The following is a 16,528-nucleotide window of genomic DNA, read 5'->3' on the forward strand; positions in this document are numbered from 1 at the left end:
TCGTTGAAGAAGTCTGTTGCATTCGGGACAGTGTGACTGAATGATCAATTGGATAGGCTATTCAATAGGCTATTGTTTCAGTTTGGAGTTATACTGTAAGGTTACATTTTGCAAAGATATTCATGTCGCCTAATGTTTGTTAATCTACCCTCGTTTTCTTCGTTAAAATCCCCAATGTCTAAGAGCCCATGAGGAGCATCGGGTGAGAAGCGGCTGTTTAGGCAAGTGGAGATGAATGGTCTCCCTTTATCAAATGAAGGGAGGGAGTGTTTAAAAAACGTTAATCGCCTGTGATCCTGTTAATATGCCAGTCTCTCACTTTTCTTCGGCAATACACAAGAGACACAGCTAAAAAGTATCCACAGCTAATCCCAGTGACATATCCCAGTTTCATCCAAAAAACGAAAAATATTAAATCTAGGCATCATGTAGCTGTAAACTAGACTATTGCATAACATTCGCATTGATGGAAAGGGGCTATTGTCCTAAAATGGACTGCAATTTTATGTTTGGATTTTTCTCTTTCAATTTGGAATATACTTTTTAGGATAATCTAGGAACGTTCCTTTAACTCGTTTTTGTTTTAATTAATTCAGAGGGTCGTTTCGGTGTAGAAGCGTCATTGCGCGCTGGGTACGCAAGACTCCTGCTTCTCCGCAAGTGTTGACTTTTCCTCAGGTGAAAATATGTTTTAAACGCAGGGGGAGGAGGGACGCTTTTGTTCTGCAGAAAAAGGGGGCTTGTTCCTCGCAGATCGCCCTTCCATTTTAACCAGGGGTGTGAGTGCGAACAAGGGGTTGACATTGGAACCTGCGATGGGAGTAGAGGAGGGGAGACGGGAGTCGCCAGTCCTGCACTACCGAACACTGAAGCAACATCACCCGCTCTGAATGCACGGGACGCGCACGTTATCCACCACGCAGAAGCCAGATATAAACTCTCTACAACAGGATACACTGGATGATAGCGACTGAAGATTCTCTGAAGGAATTACAAAGAGATAGCTATCTGCAGCAAATTAACTGTCATCTTCATTGGCATCGGATGACCTTGTATTTGTATCCTTATTATTAGGAAACTCATCCAGCGCTTTCTTTGCCAAAACTTGAATGCACCTCTCTTCTAATTAAGGGCACTTAAACGTTGCTAATCGAGAGGGCCGCCTGACAGATAGACAGTTATTATCAATAATCAATTATCATTCATCATTATTATCAATTATCATTGTCACAGTTTCACATTTTACTGTCAAGGTTGTCGATCAGTTGTAAGCGTCAGCCTTGCCAAAACAGGCTATGGACATTTATTTGACATGAAATGTACCCACATTTTTACAAAATAATAGGCTTAAAACCACTTCTTCCACCATCTTTGATCGTTTTGGATTTTGATTAAGTTTTTGAAAAGCGACGACTTAATCAATTGCAACCGAAACCAGTGTTTCACACAGTTTACCTTTACCAAATAACCTCGAGTTTGGAACACTGCAAGCCCTGTGGTCTGTATTTATCGAAGGAACAATCAACACAATCAACATGCGACGCCTCCCTTCCCGGTTGAGTTATCTGTGAGTATTTCCTGCTAGTCTCAATTATACTTCTGTTGATTAATGTGCCCTAATGTATTATAACTCATTCATTATTCTCTTTTTCAGGTTCCTACACTTCTTCGCATTCTGTTACTATGCTCAGGTATGTTCATATGCATGCTTTGAAATAGCCCAAATATTTTGTATATCAGCAGGCATTGTGAAAATAATATAGCATTCTTGATTATGATTTAAAATATCTCACGCGTTTTCGGATAATTTGCAAATAATTTACAAACTGTTCAGTCTATCAGTGGATTATTGGAGACAACTATAAATCTCCTTGAATGACAAGTCATTATTTTACGCATCTTGAAAATTCGTATAACTAACCTACATCAAATGTCACTGTTTAAACATATGGTTAGGTTTCTGGGGGTGAAAGCACTGTGTAATAATAGCGAACAGTGAGGGAGAGAGAGACGAGAGATCATATAATTTGTGATATAACGACACATCAGATGGGTCCCACCGCGCAAGGGGCAGCGCGCCCGCGTCACATTTTGGCATGGTATATGTTGCGAACATACTGCCCTCGCGCAGGATGCGTGGGCACAGAATGGGCATCGCGTGGGGAAAGGCGAGTCTGTGAAAAATGTCGTGGGGTTGAAATATAAAGGCCAAAGTTCATTCCTTCGTTGTCCTCCTTGGAACCGAATGAGGGCGTATGGCTAAGTGTCAAATAGGGAAGCTTTTAAGATAGGCATTAATATGTCCATTTGCTCCGTTTAATGTGAGGGAAATAATAAACATTTATTATGTAGGCTATAGCCTCTTTGATATTTTGGATATGTTTTTTAGCGTCTACCTCCACTCACTTTTACGCACACGCTGTTGCAGATTGCGCGCTCTTTTTTATTTCTAAGTTTTCATGCTTTTAATTATGCATGTATAATTTAAGGAACTGTAGGCCTTTGGATCGGCGGTATATTCATGTGGTCTATTGCATGTTATAAAGTTATGTGTTATTATTGACAATAATGGCAAGTAGGCCTAAAGAAAATGGAAAACATCCCTCCAAATTGGCTTCTGTTGGGTTTAGAGCTAAATCATGATGCTATTATTGCTTAATACATACGCTACTGTAATTACATTGAAGCAATTTTTGCAAATACTGATTGTGATGACATTTAATTTCTGACAGGTAACCAATCAGTCCCCGCCTAATTTCACGCAGCATGTAAGCGAGCAGAGCAAGGTGACAGACCGTGTGAGCCGCAGGTTAATTCGGACCTATCAACTTTACAGCCGAACCAGCGGGAAGCACGTGCAGGTTCTGCCCAACAAGAAGATCAACGCCATGGCAGAAGATGGAGACATACACGGTAAGCCCAATATCCAAACTTTATGCATTTGTTTTTCAAGTTCCTAATTTTTGTCGTGTTTAACTTGCCGAAATCCATTATTAATATTTCTAAAACTCTAAACTAACCTACTAAAATAAACGTATGTCTACAACAGGCTTAGGCTATGCCTATATAGGCACAGTGCCTAAAGGCCCATTTTGGCATAGCAAACTATCATGTGCAAGAGGTTAGTAGCCAAATGCTTACTGTGAATTCTACAGACATTGTTTTTCTCTCGTCGTTTTTGACAGTAAATAACACGGCTACTGTATCAGCTGGTATTGCTAAGAAGAGGCCGCGGACCGACAAAATTGTCAAATGGATTGAAGATTGTGCTGTAGGTGATTCTCCAGAGAGACTCATGTCTGGAAGAGCCATTAGAAATAATCATCCTTCAACCTCCAACCTCCTGAACATTTCCTGCATAGCTCTCCTGCTCTCTCTTTATTCTGACCAGCTTCAGAACCAAAATAGGGCCCGCCGAATTTTCAACCAGCCCGCCTGCATTTTACGCAGTTTCCCCTTGCCAGCCAGTCAACATTTAGCCTTATCTATTATCTTTGCATATTCACAAATTAACTATTTTTTTCAAAATTGGATTTTATATTTTTAAATGAAGTCAATTTTTTTGTGATTTTTCATTGGGCTATTCCCATTGCCATTAAATAGTGTTAGATTTAAACATAATTTGGCAGCCAACTGGACCCTTGACTCTCTGTGTGTATGCTGCTGTAGGTCCTGTCTAATGTGGTGTGTGAATACACTTGTGTGTGTGTTTGTGGTTTGCACCAGAGGGTGTGGAGGTGCTCAGGTCACCTATGCCAGTGCCACCTGTACCATGGTTGCAGGTTGTATGTGTGGGTCTAAAGCTGTGGCTTGCATGAGGTATTTGTTGTTTAGCCCCACACCAACCATCTAAGCATAACCTCAACCATAACCGTAACTCAATGACCACGTGGGTGTGCATGGATCAGAGAGTGGTTAGAATCTCTAGTAAGGGACATACAAGTGGCAAACATTTTGAACCGACATTATGCCTATCTGTTGAATTTTGCTGTGTGTCATCATTATGTAGGTAGGGGGATCGGAAACCCAGGAAGAGTAGGGGCTGCCTTGGCAGAAGCTAATGGGGACCCTAATAAAATACCAAATCATAACTCTTAGTAATGGCCAGGTGGGCATTGTGTGCCTCCGTGGAAGGCAACAACAAAATAGATAAACATATTTTAGTTTGGAAACAAAGGATATCGGTGTTATCAATCATAGAAGCAGTTGTGAGACATACAGTATCTATAAACACATATTAAGAGAAGCCATTTAACACGCTTCTATTTATGTCCATCTGTCTCCAAGCGTGATCTATGATAGAGATGAATGTGGTGCTTACGTGTGACGGGAGTACAGCTTTAGAGAAAAAAGTTGATAGTCCTTCCAGGATGGCCTCTTTAGTTTTCAAAGAATTGAGGTACACATGTTTTTATGATTCTGCAAGATTTTAAGCTTGCATAAATCCTCAGGAATGGTCCCCACAGGTTTTGTGTGTGTGTGTGTGATATATAGAATTTTCTCTTGTAAAAATATAAACTGAATCAGCTTAACCATGTCTTTAAGCAACATCCTATTACTAACAGTGCATAAGCCCTGGTTGATAATAAAACTCCTTTGTTTCCTCAGCCAAACTCGTCGTAGAGACAGACACGTTTGGAAGTCGCGTGCGGATTAAAGGAGCAGAGACAGGATTCTACATCTGCATGAACAAGAAGGGAAAGCTGATCGGGAAGGTAAAGAAAAAAATCCTTTGAACACTGCACTGGGGGTTATGATCTATGGTAATGCCAGTGTGCTGCCCTTTTCCATTGGCTCGGTTTTCAAGCTTCTTAGGTTGTGGTTCCCAGGTTTGATTATATTGTAGTTCTGTTTGGGTTTTCTAAGACTTGTGGTTTTGTATGGCGACTCGGCAGCAGTTCTCACCATGGTTCAGTGTGGCTGTGGTTCTGTTTGGTGGTTCCCTACAGCTATAGCTCCAGGACTGTCCACCTCTGGTATGTTCTGCATTGGAGAAGGTTACAGTCATTGTATGTTGTTGGAAGTCACCTCCTCTGTGTAGCGTGTTGTGGGTTCGAGGGTGTCTCTGCTCCTCTCTCGCTGTGCTGGCTAATAAACAGGGCTGCCATCTCCGCCCCCCTACAGAACCCTGCCAGGTGCACCATCTGCCCTGAGCTGCCTCTCTCTGCCATACCGGCCCAGCAACAGCCTGTGTGTGTGTTTGAATGGCTGTATGTGTATATTTGTGTATGTTGCACTTGCTTTCTGGCTGCATGGGATGCTAGATTTATTTTTAACAGCCCATTTTGTCCAGCTAGGTTGTTGAGCAGGTTTAGCTACGTTAGTGTTGCCGGTGTGTGACGTGTCACAGATCAGTGGAGGGGTTGTGGGAGGACGCAGGGCCTAGCTACTGCTCATAGTACAAGAAGACAAACCCCCCCTTCACCCTCAATATAGAATTTTTTTATTTTATTTATTTTACCGTTATTTTACCAGGTAAGTTGACTGAGAACACGTTCTCATTTGCAGCAACGACCTGGGGAATAGTTACAGGGGAGAGGAGGGGGATGAATGAGCCAATTGTAAACTGGGGATTATTAGGTGACCATGATGGTTTGAGGGCCAGATTGGGAATTTAGCCAGGGCACCGGGGTTAACACCCCTACTCTTACGATAAGTGCCATGGGATCTTTAATGACCTCAGAGAGTCAGGACACCCGTTTAACGTCCCATCCGAAAGACGGCACCCTACACAGGGCAGTGTCCCCAATCACTGCCCTGGGGCATTGGGATATTTTTTAGACCAGAGGAAAGAGTGCCTCCTACTGGCCCTCCAAAACCACTTCCAGCAGCATCTGGTCTCCCATCCAGGGACTGACCAGGACCAACCCTGCTTAGCTTCAGAAGCAAGCCTGCAGTGGTATGCTGCTAGAATACTAGATCAACAGAAACAACATCCACCCCGTCGTACCATTTCTCAAAATGTAGAGATAGAATAAATGCAAGACAACCATGTATTTGATTTTACCAAACGGAGACTATAGTAGTTTATTTCAGGATCTATTGATTGATATTCAAGTTGATGAGCCCTTTGTGGTTCGATTCAGCCATGCCACAAACGAGACAGTGCAGCGCTAAATAGAAGGAAATCCACACATGAAGCTGATAAAGAATTTGAACTCCTCTGGTATTTCTGCTATGATGGCATGTCTTAGGCTGCTAACTCTTGAGTGGTCCTCATTGCTTACTGTCATCCCCTCTCTCTGATCTGAGCCTGTAATGACTGTAGCATATGCTTCATGCGTGTGGAGAGCACACGTGTTTATGTGTGTGTGCGCAGGGACATACTGTTCGGGGTAGCCTTCTTACATCTGATATTTCCTATCTGTAAATCTTCATAGAAAGCTCCTACAGACGCTCCGACTGACCTGGTGTGTGTGTGTGTTTGTCTTTCAAAGAAAAATGGGCAAGGCCGCGACTGCATCTTCTCAGAGATTGTCCTGGAGAATAACTACACGGCGCTGAGGAACGCACGCTTCGAGGGTTGGTACATGGCTTTCACCAGACGTGGACGCCCCCGGAAAGGCTCGCAAACACGGCAGCATCAACGCGAGGTCCATTTTATGAAACGACTGCCTCGGGGATCCAATCCCACTCATCCGGCCCAGCACAAGGCCTTTGACTTCGTCCACTACCCCTTCAGCCCCAGGACTAAACGCACACGCTACTCAGCCGAAGGCTGAGGGGAGCAGAGAGGGTGAGACAGAGGATAAAAAACACTGACTGAAGCAAGAATTAAGTCCTCTTTCCAAAACTTCCAGAGACATTTTTTTTGTACTGAGCGTTACTATACCTAACATGTAGTTTTTCTATTTTTTTTTAAAAGTAATTTTTTTTAAAGAAAAAACCCATAACATATATATTTTTGTACCTGATACTTTTAGTACTGATGTGTTGTTTTTAGATGCACATAACTCATCATCGAACATTTGGGGTGCTGAAATTTTAGTAAAGCGTGGACTTTGTATTGTCTTTCTGTATTTTGGGTTGTGTTTTTGCTTTTGTTTGACTGTTCAGAGTCGTTTGGACTCACACCTGCTGCTCCAAGAGACTTGAAGGGCCCTGATCGACCGCACTGCCAGAAAATGCTGCGTTCAGAGACACACACACAGCATCTATGCTGCATTCAGGAGCGCCATGTTGACTAACATTGCGTTCAGTATCACACACAGCCACAACACCTCTGTTGAACACTCCATTGCTACTTTGGGAATTCTATAGAGACAAACACAGTTAAAGCAAACAGAGCTTTAAGTACACACAATGGAAAATGTGGCAGCTATATTGATAATCACAGGTTTCCTGCTATGGTTATAACTGTAAATTAGAGGTGTAAAAATGCATTGATATGTCGGAAACCCCATTTGTTTTTGTTACCCTGTCTTTTTTTATACATATATAAATCTATTTTTATTTTAAGGATGTGTACAAATAATTTTAATGATGGATTATTTATTTAAAATGTGTAATAAATGTACATTAGAATACTGATATTAAACTCTTGTTTGTTATGTGGTTGTTTTACACACTTTAAACCACCTTCGGAACAGTAGGGGTGTGTGGGTAAAATCACTGGAAAAGCCAGAAAAAAGCAATATTGCAACCTATGGGTTGTGATAACTGCGTTGTTTGCTCTATAACCTGTTAGTTCATATGTTTTGCCACCGTGATAAATACTGTACGCCTAAGGCCGAGACAATAAGTAGACACAGTGGCAGAATAAATTCAACCATACATTTGATTCATCACAAAACTGGAGAGCAACATGTGTCCGGTGAAGTCCACAAAGCATATTGTATGTAACAAACAGTTACACGACCTACAGCATGGTGAAGTAAGTTAATGTTTCCGACATTTTTGAACTACTAAACAACTATTGCTTTAGAACCACTGAGAGTTACTGCAAGTCGCAAAGAAGACAGGAGCTGCCTCCACTATTCCAGCACCATTTCAACTTCAACATTTCAACATCATCTAATCACCTATGCTTAGTCTACTACAGTGACAACTAAAAGATACCAAAAACAATTTAGTCCAATGGACATAAGCTAAATATGATGTGGCTGTCTATGATAACGATATTTTTTGTGGTATGTGTGTGCGTTCGTGCAAGTAGAAAAAACATGTTGACTCATCCTACGTGTAGACAAACGCCAATGCCATCCTCCTCTCTTTCATGTTGACGAAATGGTCTATCACTCTGTCATACAGTGCACACTTTTATTTTTTGTCATCCTAGGCTACCTGTCTAAAATGCTTACCTCCTTTCATGGGCAACGTTAGCTAGTTAACATTAGCCTTCTACATCTAGCTACATATTGAACTCAGTCCAAGGGCACAATGTATGAATTTATGGTTGGATCAGAATCGTAATTATAATCATTGGCCAGTACAGAGAATTAAGTCCAAATCCCTATCTCTATCCATGGCTAATTTAGGAAAGGGTCAATTTTAACTAACTTAGCTAGCCACCGGAGGACAACAACACATTGAGATGCAACAATTCAAGTAGTTTCTGTCAGTTACGTATTTCTGTCAATGCGATGTGATAGGAGTGAAGCCAAATCCAAACTGGCTTCCCGTGACACTTTTTTTAGGACCATTCACAGATGAGCTCTCAGTTTAGCACAACGCTGATTGGCTATGATTTTATACTTTTTTATCAAGGGAGGCCAAATGTTTGCTGGCTTCCCTTGCATTCAACGCTACGGGCGGCAACAATGTCATACTCTTTTTCACCAGACAGCATCAGATAGATGGCCTACACATACAGAGACATAGGGTCGCTGTTTCGCTCGCTCAGATACATTCAGCTGAAGGAAAATGATGAAACGGAGAGACGAGAGATAAATCATTCTATATGTTTTTTGGGGGTTTCCCTTGGCATCATGAATACACGCCTCTGCTTGGGAAGTGGGAGTATCGTTCAGGCACACACTGGAGATGGCTTAAGTCGCTTCATGCATGCCACAAGCGCACAGGCACACACACACACACAGGGCACTTGGATCACATCAGCATTCTAATGAAATATAACACAGAAGGTCATCCCTTCCCAGCCTTCAAATCCTTTATGCATACATCATGTCGTTTCCATGAGTTGATCTTAGAAATGTGAACTGTAAAGTGGGAAATGTTTTTGTCCTCTAACCTTGCACTCAAAAAATATATATCTGTAAAGTTTGATAGAGAGTTAGGTATAGATTTCCTCCTGCTCTGCCGTTTGGAATGCAACTCTTAGCCCCCTAGAAGGCCAAGCAGCAGTCTATAGCAAGCAGTGTGAGACTACAGCAGGTCATTGATGTTGGAGCCCTTTAGCAGATACCAGTGTGTTGGTCTTCTACTGGTTGGTCCTCCAGAGACGATAGCAGTGTGTTGGTCTTCTACTGGTTGGTCCTCCAGAGACGATAGCAGTGTGTTGGTCTTCTACTGGTTGGTCCTCCAGAGACGATAGCAGTGTGTTGGTCTTCTACTGGTTGGTCCTCCAGAGACGATAGCAGTGTGTTGGTCTTCTACTGGTTGGTCCTCCAGAGACGATAGCAGTGTGTTTGTTTAATTAAGGCTTTTGGTTTCTCCAGGTTCAGTAACTGTCTCTCAGTGACTCCTCGTATGCAGACGGCTGTTTTTCTTTCATCTCACTCCTTTAACACCCCAGGTCTTAATCTGATTGGACAGCCCTGGTGTGTGTGTGTGTGTGTGTTTATAATCTGATTGGACAGCTCCGGTGTGTGTTTGTTTGTTTGCTGACAGTGTCCTCATGGGTGGAGAGCTGTGCTGAGTGAGGGAGGTTGGGTTCTGACAACTCCTTCGCCACAGTGATTCAGTTCCTTCCAACAAGTTGTCTTCCGACCTCTTCTACTGCCCTTGCTCCCGCTTATCAGACTAAGTCTCTTGCTACAGAAGGCTCTCTTGATGCAGCTCTGCATGGCAGAGCAAGACCTGGTGATGCATCTCTGGAAAAGATAAAACAGAACGAGGGACGTCCAAGCGCAGTAGGCAGCTGTTCCATCTGCCGAGCGGTGTAGAATCGGAGGGAAATGAACACAAGAAGACTTCCGATATTCTGGTCAGAGGCGCTCGGTTGCACTTGGCCACCCATCGTTCTGGTGTATGTTCAGAGTAAGGCCTTCTTGTTGAGCTCTGTATGGCAGAGCGAGGCCTGGTCTAATGTTGGAACGCTGTATAGGGCAAGGTACAGGTTAGCATGGCAGGCTTCAAATCAAAATCAAATCACATACACATATTTAGCAGATGTTATTGCGGGTGTAGCGAAATGCTTGTGTTCCTAGCTCCAACAGTACAGTAGTATCTAACAATTCACAACAATACACACAAATCTAAAAGTAAAAGAATGTAATTAAGAAATATATAAATATTATATTAAGCATCGACTAAAATACAGTAGAATAGAATACAGTATATACATATGAGATGAGTAAAGCAGTATGTAAACATTATTTAAACATTACTAAAGTGACTAGTGTTCCATTATTAAATTGGCCAGTGATTCCAAGTCTATGTATGTAGGGCAGCAGCCTCTAAGATGCAGGGTTGCGTAACCGGGTGAAAGCCGGCTAGTGATGTGTCACGCCCTGACCTTAGAGATCCTTTTATGTCTCTATTTTGGTTGGTCAGGGCGTGAGTTTGGGTGGGCATTCTATGTCTGGTGTTCTATGTTGTCCTTGTTTTGTATAAGTATGTGTTTGGCCTGATATGGTTCCCAATCAGAGGCAGCTGTCTATCGTTGTCTCTGATTGAGAACCATACTTAGGTAGCCTGTTCCCACCTGTGTTTGTGGGTGGTTGTTTTCTGTTTTGTGTGTCGTCACCTTACAGAACTGTTCGTTTGTCGTTTTTGTTGTTTTGTCAAGTGTTTCGTATTTTATTAAAAGTATATGAACACTTACCACGCTGCACCTTGGTCCTCTACTCTTTCTCCCGACGACGTTCGTTACATGATGGCTATTTAACAGTCTGATGGCCTTGAGATAGGAGCTGTTTTTCAGTCTCTCGGTCCCAGCTTTGTTGCACCTGTACTGACCTCGAATTCTGGATGATAGTAGGGTGAACAGGCCGTGGCTCGAGTGGTTGACGTCCTTAATGATCTTTTTGGCCTTCCTGTGACATCGGTTGCTGTAGGTGTCCTGGGGGGCAGGTAGTTTGCCCCCGGTGATGCGTTGGGAAGACCACACCACCCTCTGGAGAGCCCTGCGGTTGCGGGTGGTGCAGTTGCCGTACCATGCGGTGATCAGAATTGTGCATGTGTAAAAGTTTATGAAGGTTTTAGGCGCCAAGCCAAATTTCTTCAGCCTCCTGAGGTGGAAGATGCACTGTTGCGCCTTCTTCACCACACTGTCTTTGTGGGTGGACCATTTCACATCGTCAGTGATGTATGCCGAAGGAACTTGAAGCTTTCCACCTTCTCCACTGCGGTCCCGTCGATGTGGATAGGGGTGTGCTCCCTCTGCTGTTGTTTTCTTGATGTTGAGTGAGAGGTTATTTTCCTGGCACCACCCACCCAGGGCCCTCAACTCCTCCCTGTAGGCTGTCTCGTTATTGTTGGTAATCAGGTCTACTACTGGACGATTGAGTTGGAGGCGTGCGTGGCCACACAGTCATGGGTGAACAGGGAGTACAGGAGGGGGCCCCTGTGTTGAGGAGGTGTTGTTTCCAACCTTCACCACCTGGGGGCGGTCTGTCAGGAAGTCCAGAACCCAGTTGCACAGGGCGGGGTTCAGACCCTGGGCCCTGAGCTTAATGATGAGCTTGGAGTGTACTATGGTGTTGAATGCTGAGCTATAGTCAATGAACAGCATTCTTAATGAGGTATTCCTCTTGTCCAGATGGGATAGAGAAGTGTGCAGTGAGATGGCGATTGTATCCTCTGTGGATTTTTTGTCGCGGTAAGGAAATTGAAGTGGGTCTAGAGTGTCAGGTAAAGTAGAGGTGACATGATCCTTAACTAGCCTCTCAGAGCACTTCATGATGACAGAAGTGAGTGCTACTTGGTCATTTGGATAGATTACTTTTGCTTTTTTGGGGACAGGAACAATGGTGGACATCTTAAAGCAAGTGGGGACAGCAGACTGGGATAGGGAGCGATTGAATATGTCCGTAAACACTCCAGCCAGCTGGTCTGCGCATGCTCTGAGGACGCGGCTAGGGATGCCGTCTGGGCCGGCAGCCTTGCGAGGGTTAACACCTTTGAATGTCTTACTCACCTCAGCCACAGAGAAGGAGAGCACACAGCCCTTGGTAGCTTGCCACTCGGTGGCACTGTGTTATCCTCAAAGCAGGTGAAGAAGGTGTTTAGCTTATTCGTCAATGTTATTCTCAGAGGCTACCCGGAACATATCCCAGTCCGCGTGATCAAAACAATCTTGAAGCATGGATTCCGATTGGTCAGACCAGCGTTGAACAGACCTTAGCACGGGTACTTCCTGTTTGAGTTTCTGCCTATAGGAAGGGAGAAGCAAAATGGAGTCGTGATCAGATTTGCCGAAGGGAGGGCCTTGTAGGCATTTAGAAAAGTTGAGTTGTCCAATGTGGTCCAATGTTTTCCCAACACGAGTACTACAGTCAATGTGTTGGTAGAACTTCGGTAGCGTTTTCCTCAAATTTGCTTTGTTTAAATCCCCAGCTACAATAAATGTGGCTTCAGGATATGTAGTTTCCAGTTTGCATAAAGTCCAGTGTAGATCTTTTTCGAGGCATCCTGGTATCGGCTTGAGGGGGAAAATACACGGCTGTGACTATAACCAAAGAGAATTCTCTTGGGAGGTAATACGGTCGACATTTTATTGTGAGGTATTCTAGGTCGGATGAACAAAAGGACTTGAGTTTCTGTATGTTATCACAATCACACCATGAGTAGTTACAGTTGAAGTCGGAAGTTTACATACACTTAGGTTGGAGTCATTAAAACTTGTTTTTCAACCACTCCACAAATTTCTTGTAAACAAACTATCGTTTTGGCAAGTCGGTTAGGACATCTACTTTGTGCATGACACAAGTAATTTTTCCAACAATTGTTTACGGACAGATTATTTCACTTACAATTCACTGTATCACAATTCCAGTGGGTCAGAAGTTTACATACACTAAGTTGACTGTGCCTTTAAACAGCTTGGAAAATTCCATAAAACTATGTCATGGCTTTAGAAGCTTCTGGTAGGCTAATTTACATAATTTGAGTCAATTGGAGGTGTAGCTGTGGATGTATTTAAAGGCCTATCGTCAAACTCAGCGCCTCTTTGCTTGACATCATGGGAAACTCAAAAGAAATCAGCCAAGACCTCCCCCCAAAAATTGTAGACCTCCACAAGTCTGGTTCATCCTTGGGAGCAATTTCCAAACGCCTGAAGGTACCATTTTCATCTGTACAAACAATAGTACGCAAATATAAACACCATGGGACCACGCAGCCGTCATACCGCTCAGGAAGGATACGCGTTCTGTCTCCTAGAGATGAACGTACTTTGGTGCAAATCAATCCTAGAACAACAGCAAAGGACCTTGTGAAGATTCTGGAGGAAACAGGTACAAAAGTATCTGTATCCACAGTAAAACAAGTCCCATATCACCTGAAAGGCCGCTCAGCAAGGAAGAAGCCACTGCTCCAAAACCGCCATAAAAAAGCCAGACTACGGTTTGCAACTGCACATGGGGACCAAGATCGTATTTTTTGGTGAAATGTCCTCTGGTCTGACAAAAAATAGAACTGTTTGACCATAATGACCATCGTTATGTTTGGAGGAAAAAGGGGGAGGCTTGCAAGCCGAAGAACACCATCCCAACCGTGAAGCACGGGGTGGCAGCATCATGTTGTGGGGGTGCTTGCTGCAGGAGGGACTGGTGCACTTCACAAAATAGATGGCATCACGAGGGTGGAAAATTATGTGGATATATTGAAGCAACATCTCAAGACATCAGTCAGGAAGTTAAAGCTTGGTCGCAAATGGGTCTTCCAAATGGACAATGACCCCAAGCATACTTCCAAAGTTGTGGGAAAATGGCTTAAGGACAACAGTCAAGGTATTGGAGTGGCCATCACAAAGCCATGACCTCAATCCTGTAGAAGATTTGAAAAAGTGTGTGCGAGCAAGGATGCCTACAAACCTGACTCACCAGCTCTGTCAAGAGGAATGGGCCAAAATTCACCCACCTTATTGTGGGAAGCTTGTGGAAGGCTACCCAAAACGTTTGACCCAAGTTAAACAATTTAAAGGCAATGCTACCAAATGCTAATTGAGTGTATGTAAACTTCTGACCCACTGGGAATGTGATGAAAGAAATAAAAGCTGAAATAAATCATTCTCTTTACTATTATTCTGACTTTTCACATTCTTAAAATAAAGTGGTGATCCTAACTGACCGAAGACAGGGAATTTTTACTAGGATTAAATGTCAGGAATTGTGAAAAACTGAGTTTAAATGTATTTGGTTAAGGTGTATGTAAACTTCCGACTTCAACTGTATTTATGAAACATACACCCCCGCCTTTCTTCTTCCTGGAGAGTTCTTTATTCCTGTCTGCACGATGTACTGAGAACCCAGATGGCTGTATGGACGGGGACGGTTTATCCAGAGAGAGCCATGTTTCTGTGAAACAGAGTATGTTACGATCCCTGATGTTTCTCTGGAAGGAGATCCTCGCCCTGAGCTCGTCTACTTTATTATCCAGAGACTGAACATTAGTGAGTAATATACTCGAAGCAGTGGATGGTGTGCACGCCTCCTGAGTCAGACTAGAAGTCCACTCCAAATTCCTCTTCTCCACCGGCAATGGAGCAGCCTCTGGAATAACAAACAAAGGATCCAATTCAGGAAAGTCGTATTCCTGGTCATAATGCTGGTGAGTTACCACCGCTCTGATATCCCAAAGTTATTTCCGGCTGTATGTAATAACACAAAAAACATTCTGGGCTAATAATGTAAGAAATAACACACGCAAAAAACTAAATACTGCAAAGTTACTTAGGAGTTAGAAGCAGAACTGCCATATCTGTTGGCGCTATAATCAGGCTTCCCAGCTCATACTTCAAGGAGTCTGTTCATTGTAGATTCAAATTCAAAACAGATCCCTGTAGACTAATTGAAACACATTACCGTATCTATTACTGTATCTAACCTCATCTTAACTGTTTAAGGCTGTGCTTAGGTGTTGAAATGCTCTGCCACCCTTGAGGACTGAGTTAAAATGTCTATTCACAATACTTGACAGTAATCTGATTGAGTCCTTCCATGACGGATTAACAGGGTTTCTGTACCTCTGGGCTCTCTGCAGTGACTCTCTTGTCTGCCCACTGACTCTCTAGTCTGCCCAAACCTTCTATGACAGTAAAGCCCCAATGGACCCTGGGGAAGGAGTAGGTTGTGGGAAAAGTCACACCTTCTGTGTAGCCTGCGATGCCATGCAAATGCAGAGCAATTCTGTTCCAGAAGAAGGGGGTAAAAATGCTTTCATCCGTTTTATTGAGCAGATAAACAAACAGAGCTACCCTCTTAATTTGCTTCAGGAGCAATTTAGCCCCTGTCCTGAACCCCCCCCCCCCCCACCTCCCCACCTCGTAGACTAGCAGGGGTGAGCAGGGAGCGCGACCCTGCTGTCTTAACCAGCACTGCCTTAAACTGACACAAACTGCCTTGGTTAAACAGACTTTAATGAACGATCAGATACCACAAGCTTTCCTTCATTATCTTACCTTGATCTGGAGATACATACTGTGAGGCCTATGGGGGGTTTAGGTGTCCTGGGTCTCAGGTGTGTCCTTACATTAGGATGCAGTTTGGGGGTTGTTCATATAGATTTATTTCCATGGCATGTTAACCATCTATTTTTATCAATATAGAAAATATAACAAAAACACAAATCAGGAAACCCACAATAAGCAGCAATCAATCAGTGTGTCTGAGTTTTCTGTGTTTGACACTGTCCAGAAACAGAGTACAGTTAGTTAACTCCCCTTCTCTTCATTGCATTTCATTCTTAGAGCCTAGAAGACTAGTTGCATTGATTTTCCTTCCAAGTGACAGAGATTCCCTTAAATCCATGTCCTTATTCTTCCTGCAATGTTAGGGAAGAACCAGCAGCCAAACCAAGCTGGATAATTGAAATGCAAACACTGATCAAAGTGGAGTGCCAACTCGACAGTTTCATTGTTTATGTACAGGCTGTACAGGAGACCTGTTTACTTTTCCAATTGGAGCTGTAAACTTTTGTTTGTCCAAGACTGATTGTCAGAATGATCTGAACAATTACCAGCTAAATGTGTTTGCCAGCTCAGGGAGAGTCCCCCCTCTCTGCCCTAAAAAGATCAAAAGGGAAGACCCCCCTGGCCCCCCTGGCGCACCCCTCCGCTCCCCAGCTCCCTCCTCCCAACCTCTTCATTTCCTTTTAGCCATGTCAGTTCAGCTGGAAACCCAACCATAAATGATTTTTTAGACGTCCCAGTGTTTGGGACATGGCCTTTCAGAGTGTGCAGCTTTCA

At 43.3% G+C, this 16,528-nt stretch overlaps 1 protein-coding gene across 4 annotated transcripts; it reads left to right on the plus strand.

Annotated features, from left to right (window-relative positions):
- The first annotated feature begins 309 nt into the window (after positions 1–309).
- On the plus strand, positions 310–7,537 carry fgf8a (fibroblast growth factor 8a). 4 transcript variants are annotated; one of them, XM_055902184.1, is made up of 6 exons: positions 318–1,058; positions 1,476–1,567; positions 1,655–1,691; positions 2,733–2,913; positions 4,609–4,715; positions 6,438–7,537. In XM_055902184.1, exons 2-6 carry the CDS (start codon positions 1,536–1,538, stop codon positions 6,720–6,722), a joined length of 642 nt encoding a protein of 213 aa, XP_055758159.1. In that variant the 5' UTR covers positions 318–1,058; positions 1,476–1,535; the 3' UTR covers positions 6,723–7,537. The 4 variants fall into 4 exon arrangements, with proteins under 4 accessions (XP_055758160.1, XP_055758159.1, XP_055758161.1 ...); XM_055902186.1 differs by lacking the exon at positions 318–1,058 and having other exon boundaries at positions 1,515–1,567; positions 2,837–2,913; XM_055902185.1 differs by lacking the exons at positions 4,609–4,715; positions 6,438–7,537 and adding an exon at positions 3,186–4,601 and having other exon boundaries at positions 310–1,567.
- The last annotated feature ends 8,991 nt before the right edge of the window (positions 7,538–16,528 follow it).

Source organism: Salvelinus fontinalis, chromosome 37, assembly GCF_029448725.1.
Source record: "Salvelinus fontinalis isolate EN_2023a chromosome 37, ASM2944872v1, whole genome shotgun sequence".
In the NCBI taxonomy this organism is placed as follows: Eukaryota; Metazoa; Chordata; class Actinopteri; order Salmoniformes; family Salmonidae; genus Salvelinus; species Salvelinus fontinalis.

Excerpts from the sequence above, each read along its gene's own strand:
- fgf8a (XM_055902184.1), top strand. The coding sequence starts at position 1,536 with ATGCGACGCCTCCCTTCCCGGTTGAGTTATCT. Across the intron at positions 1,568-1,654 it reads CCTTCCCGGTTGAGTTATCT|GTTCCTACACTTCTTCGCAT; the intron begins GTGAGTATTTCC and ends TCTCTTTTTCAG. Across the intron at positions 1,692-2,732 it reads CATTCTGTTACTATGCTCAG|GTAACCAATCAGTCCCCGCC; the intron begins GTATGTTCATAT and ends AATTTCTGACAG.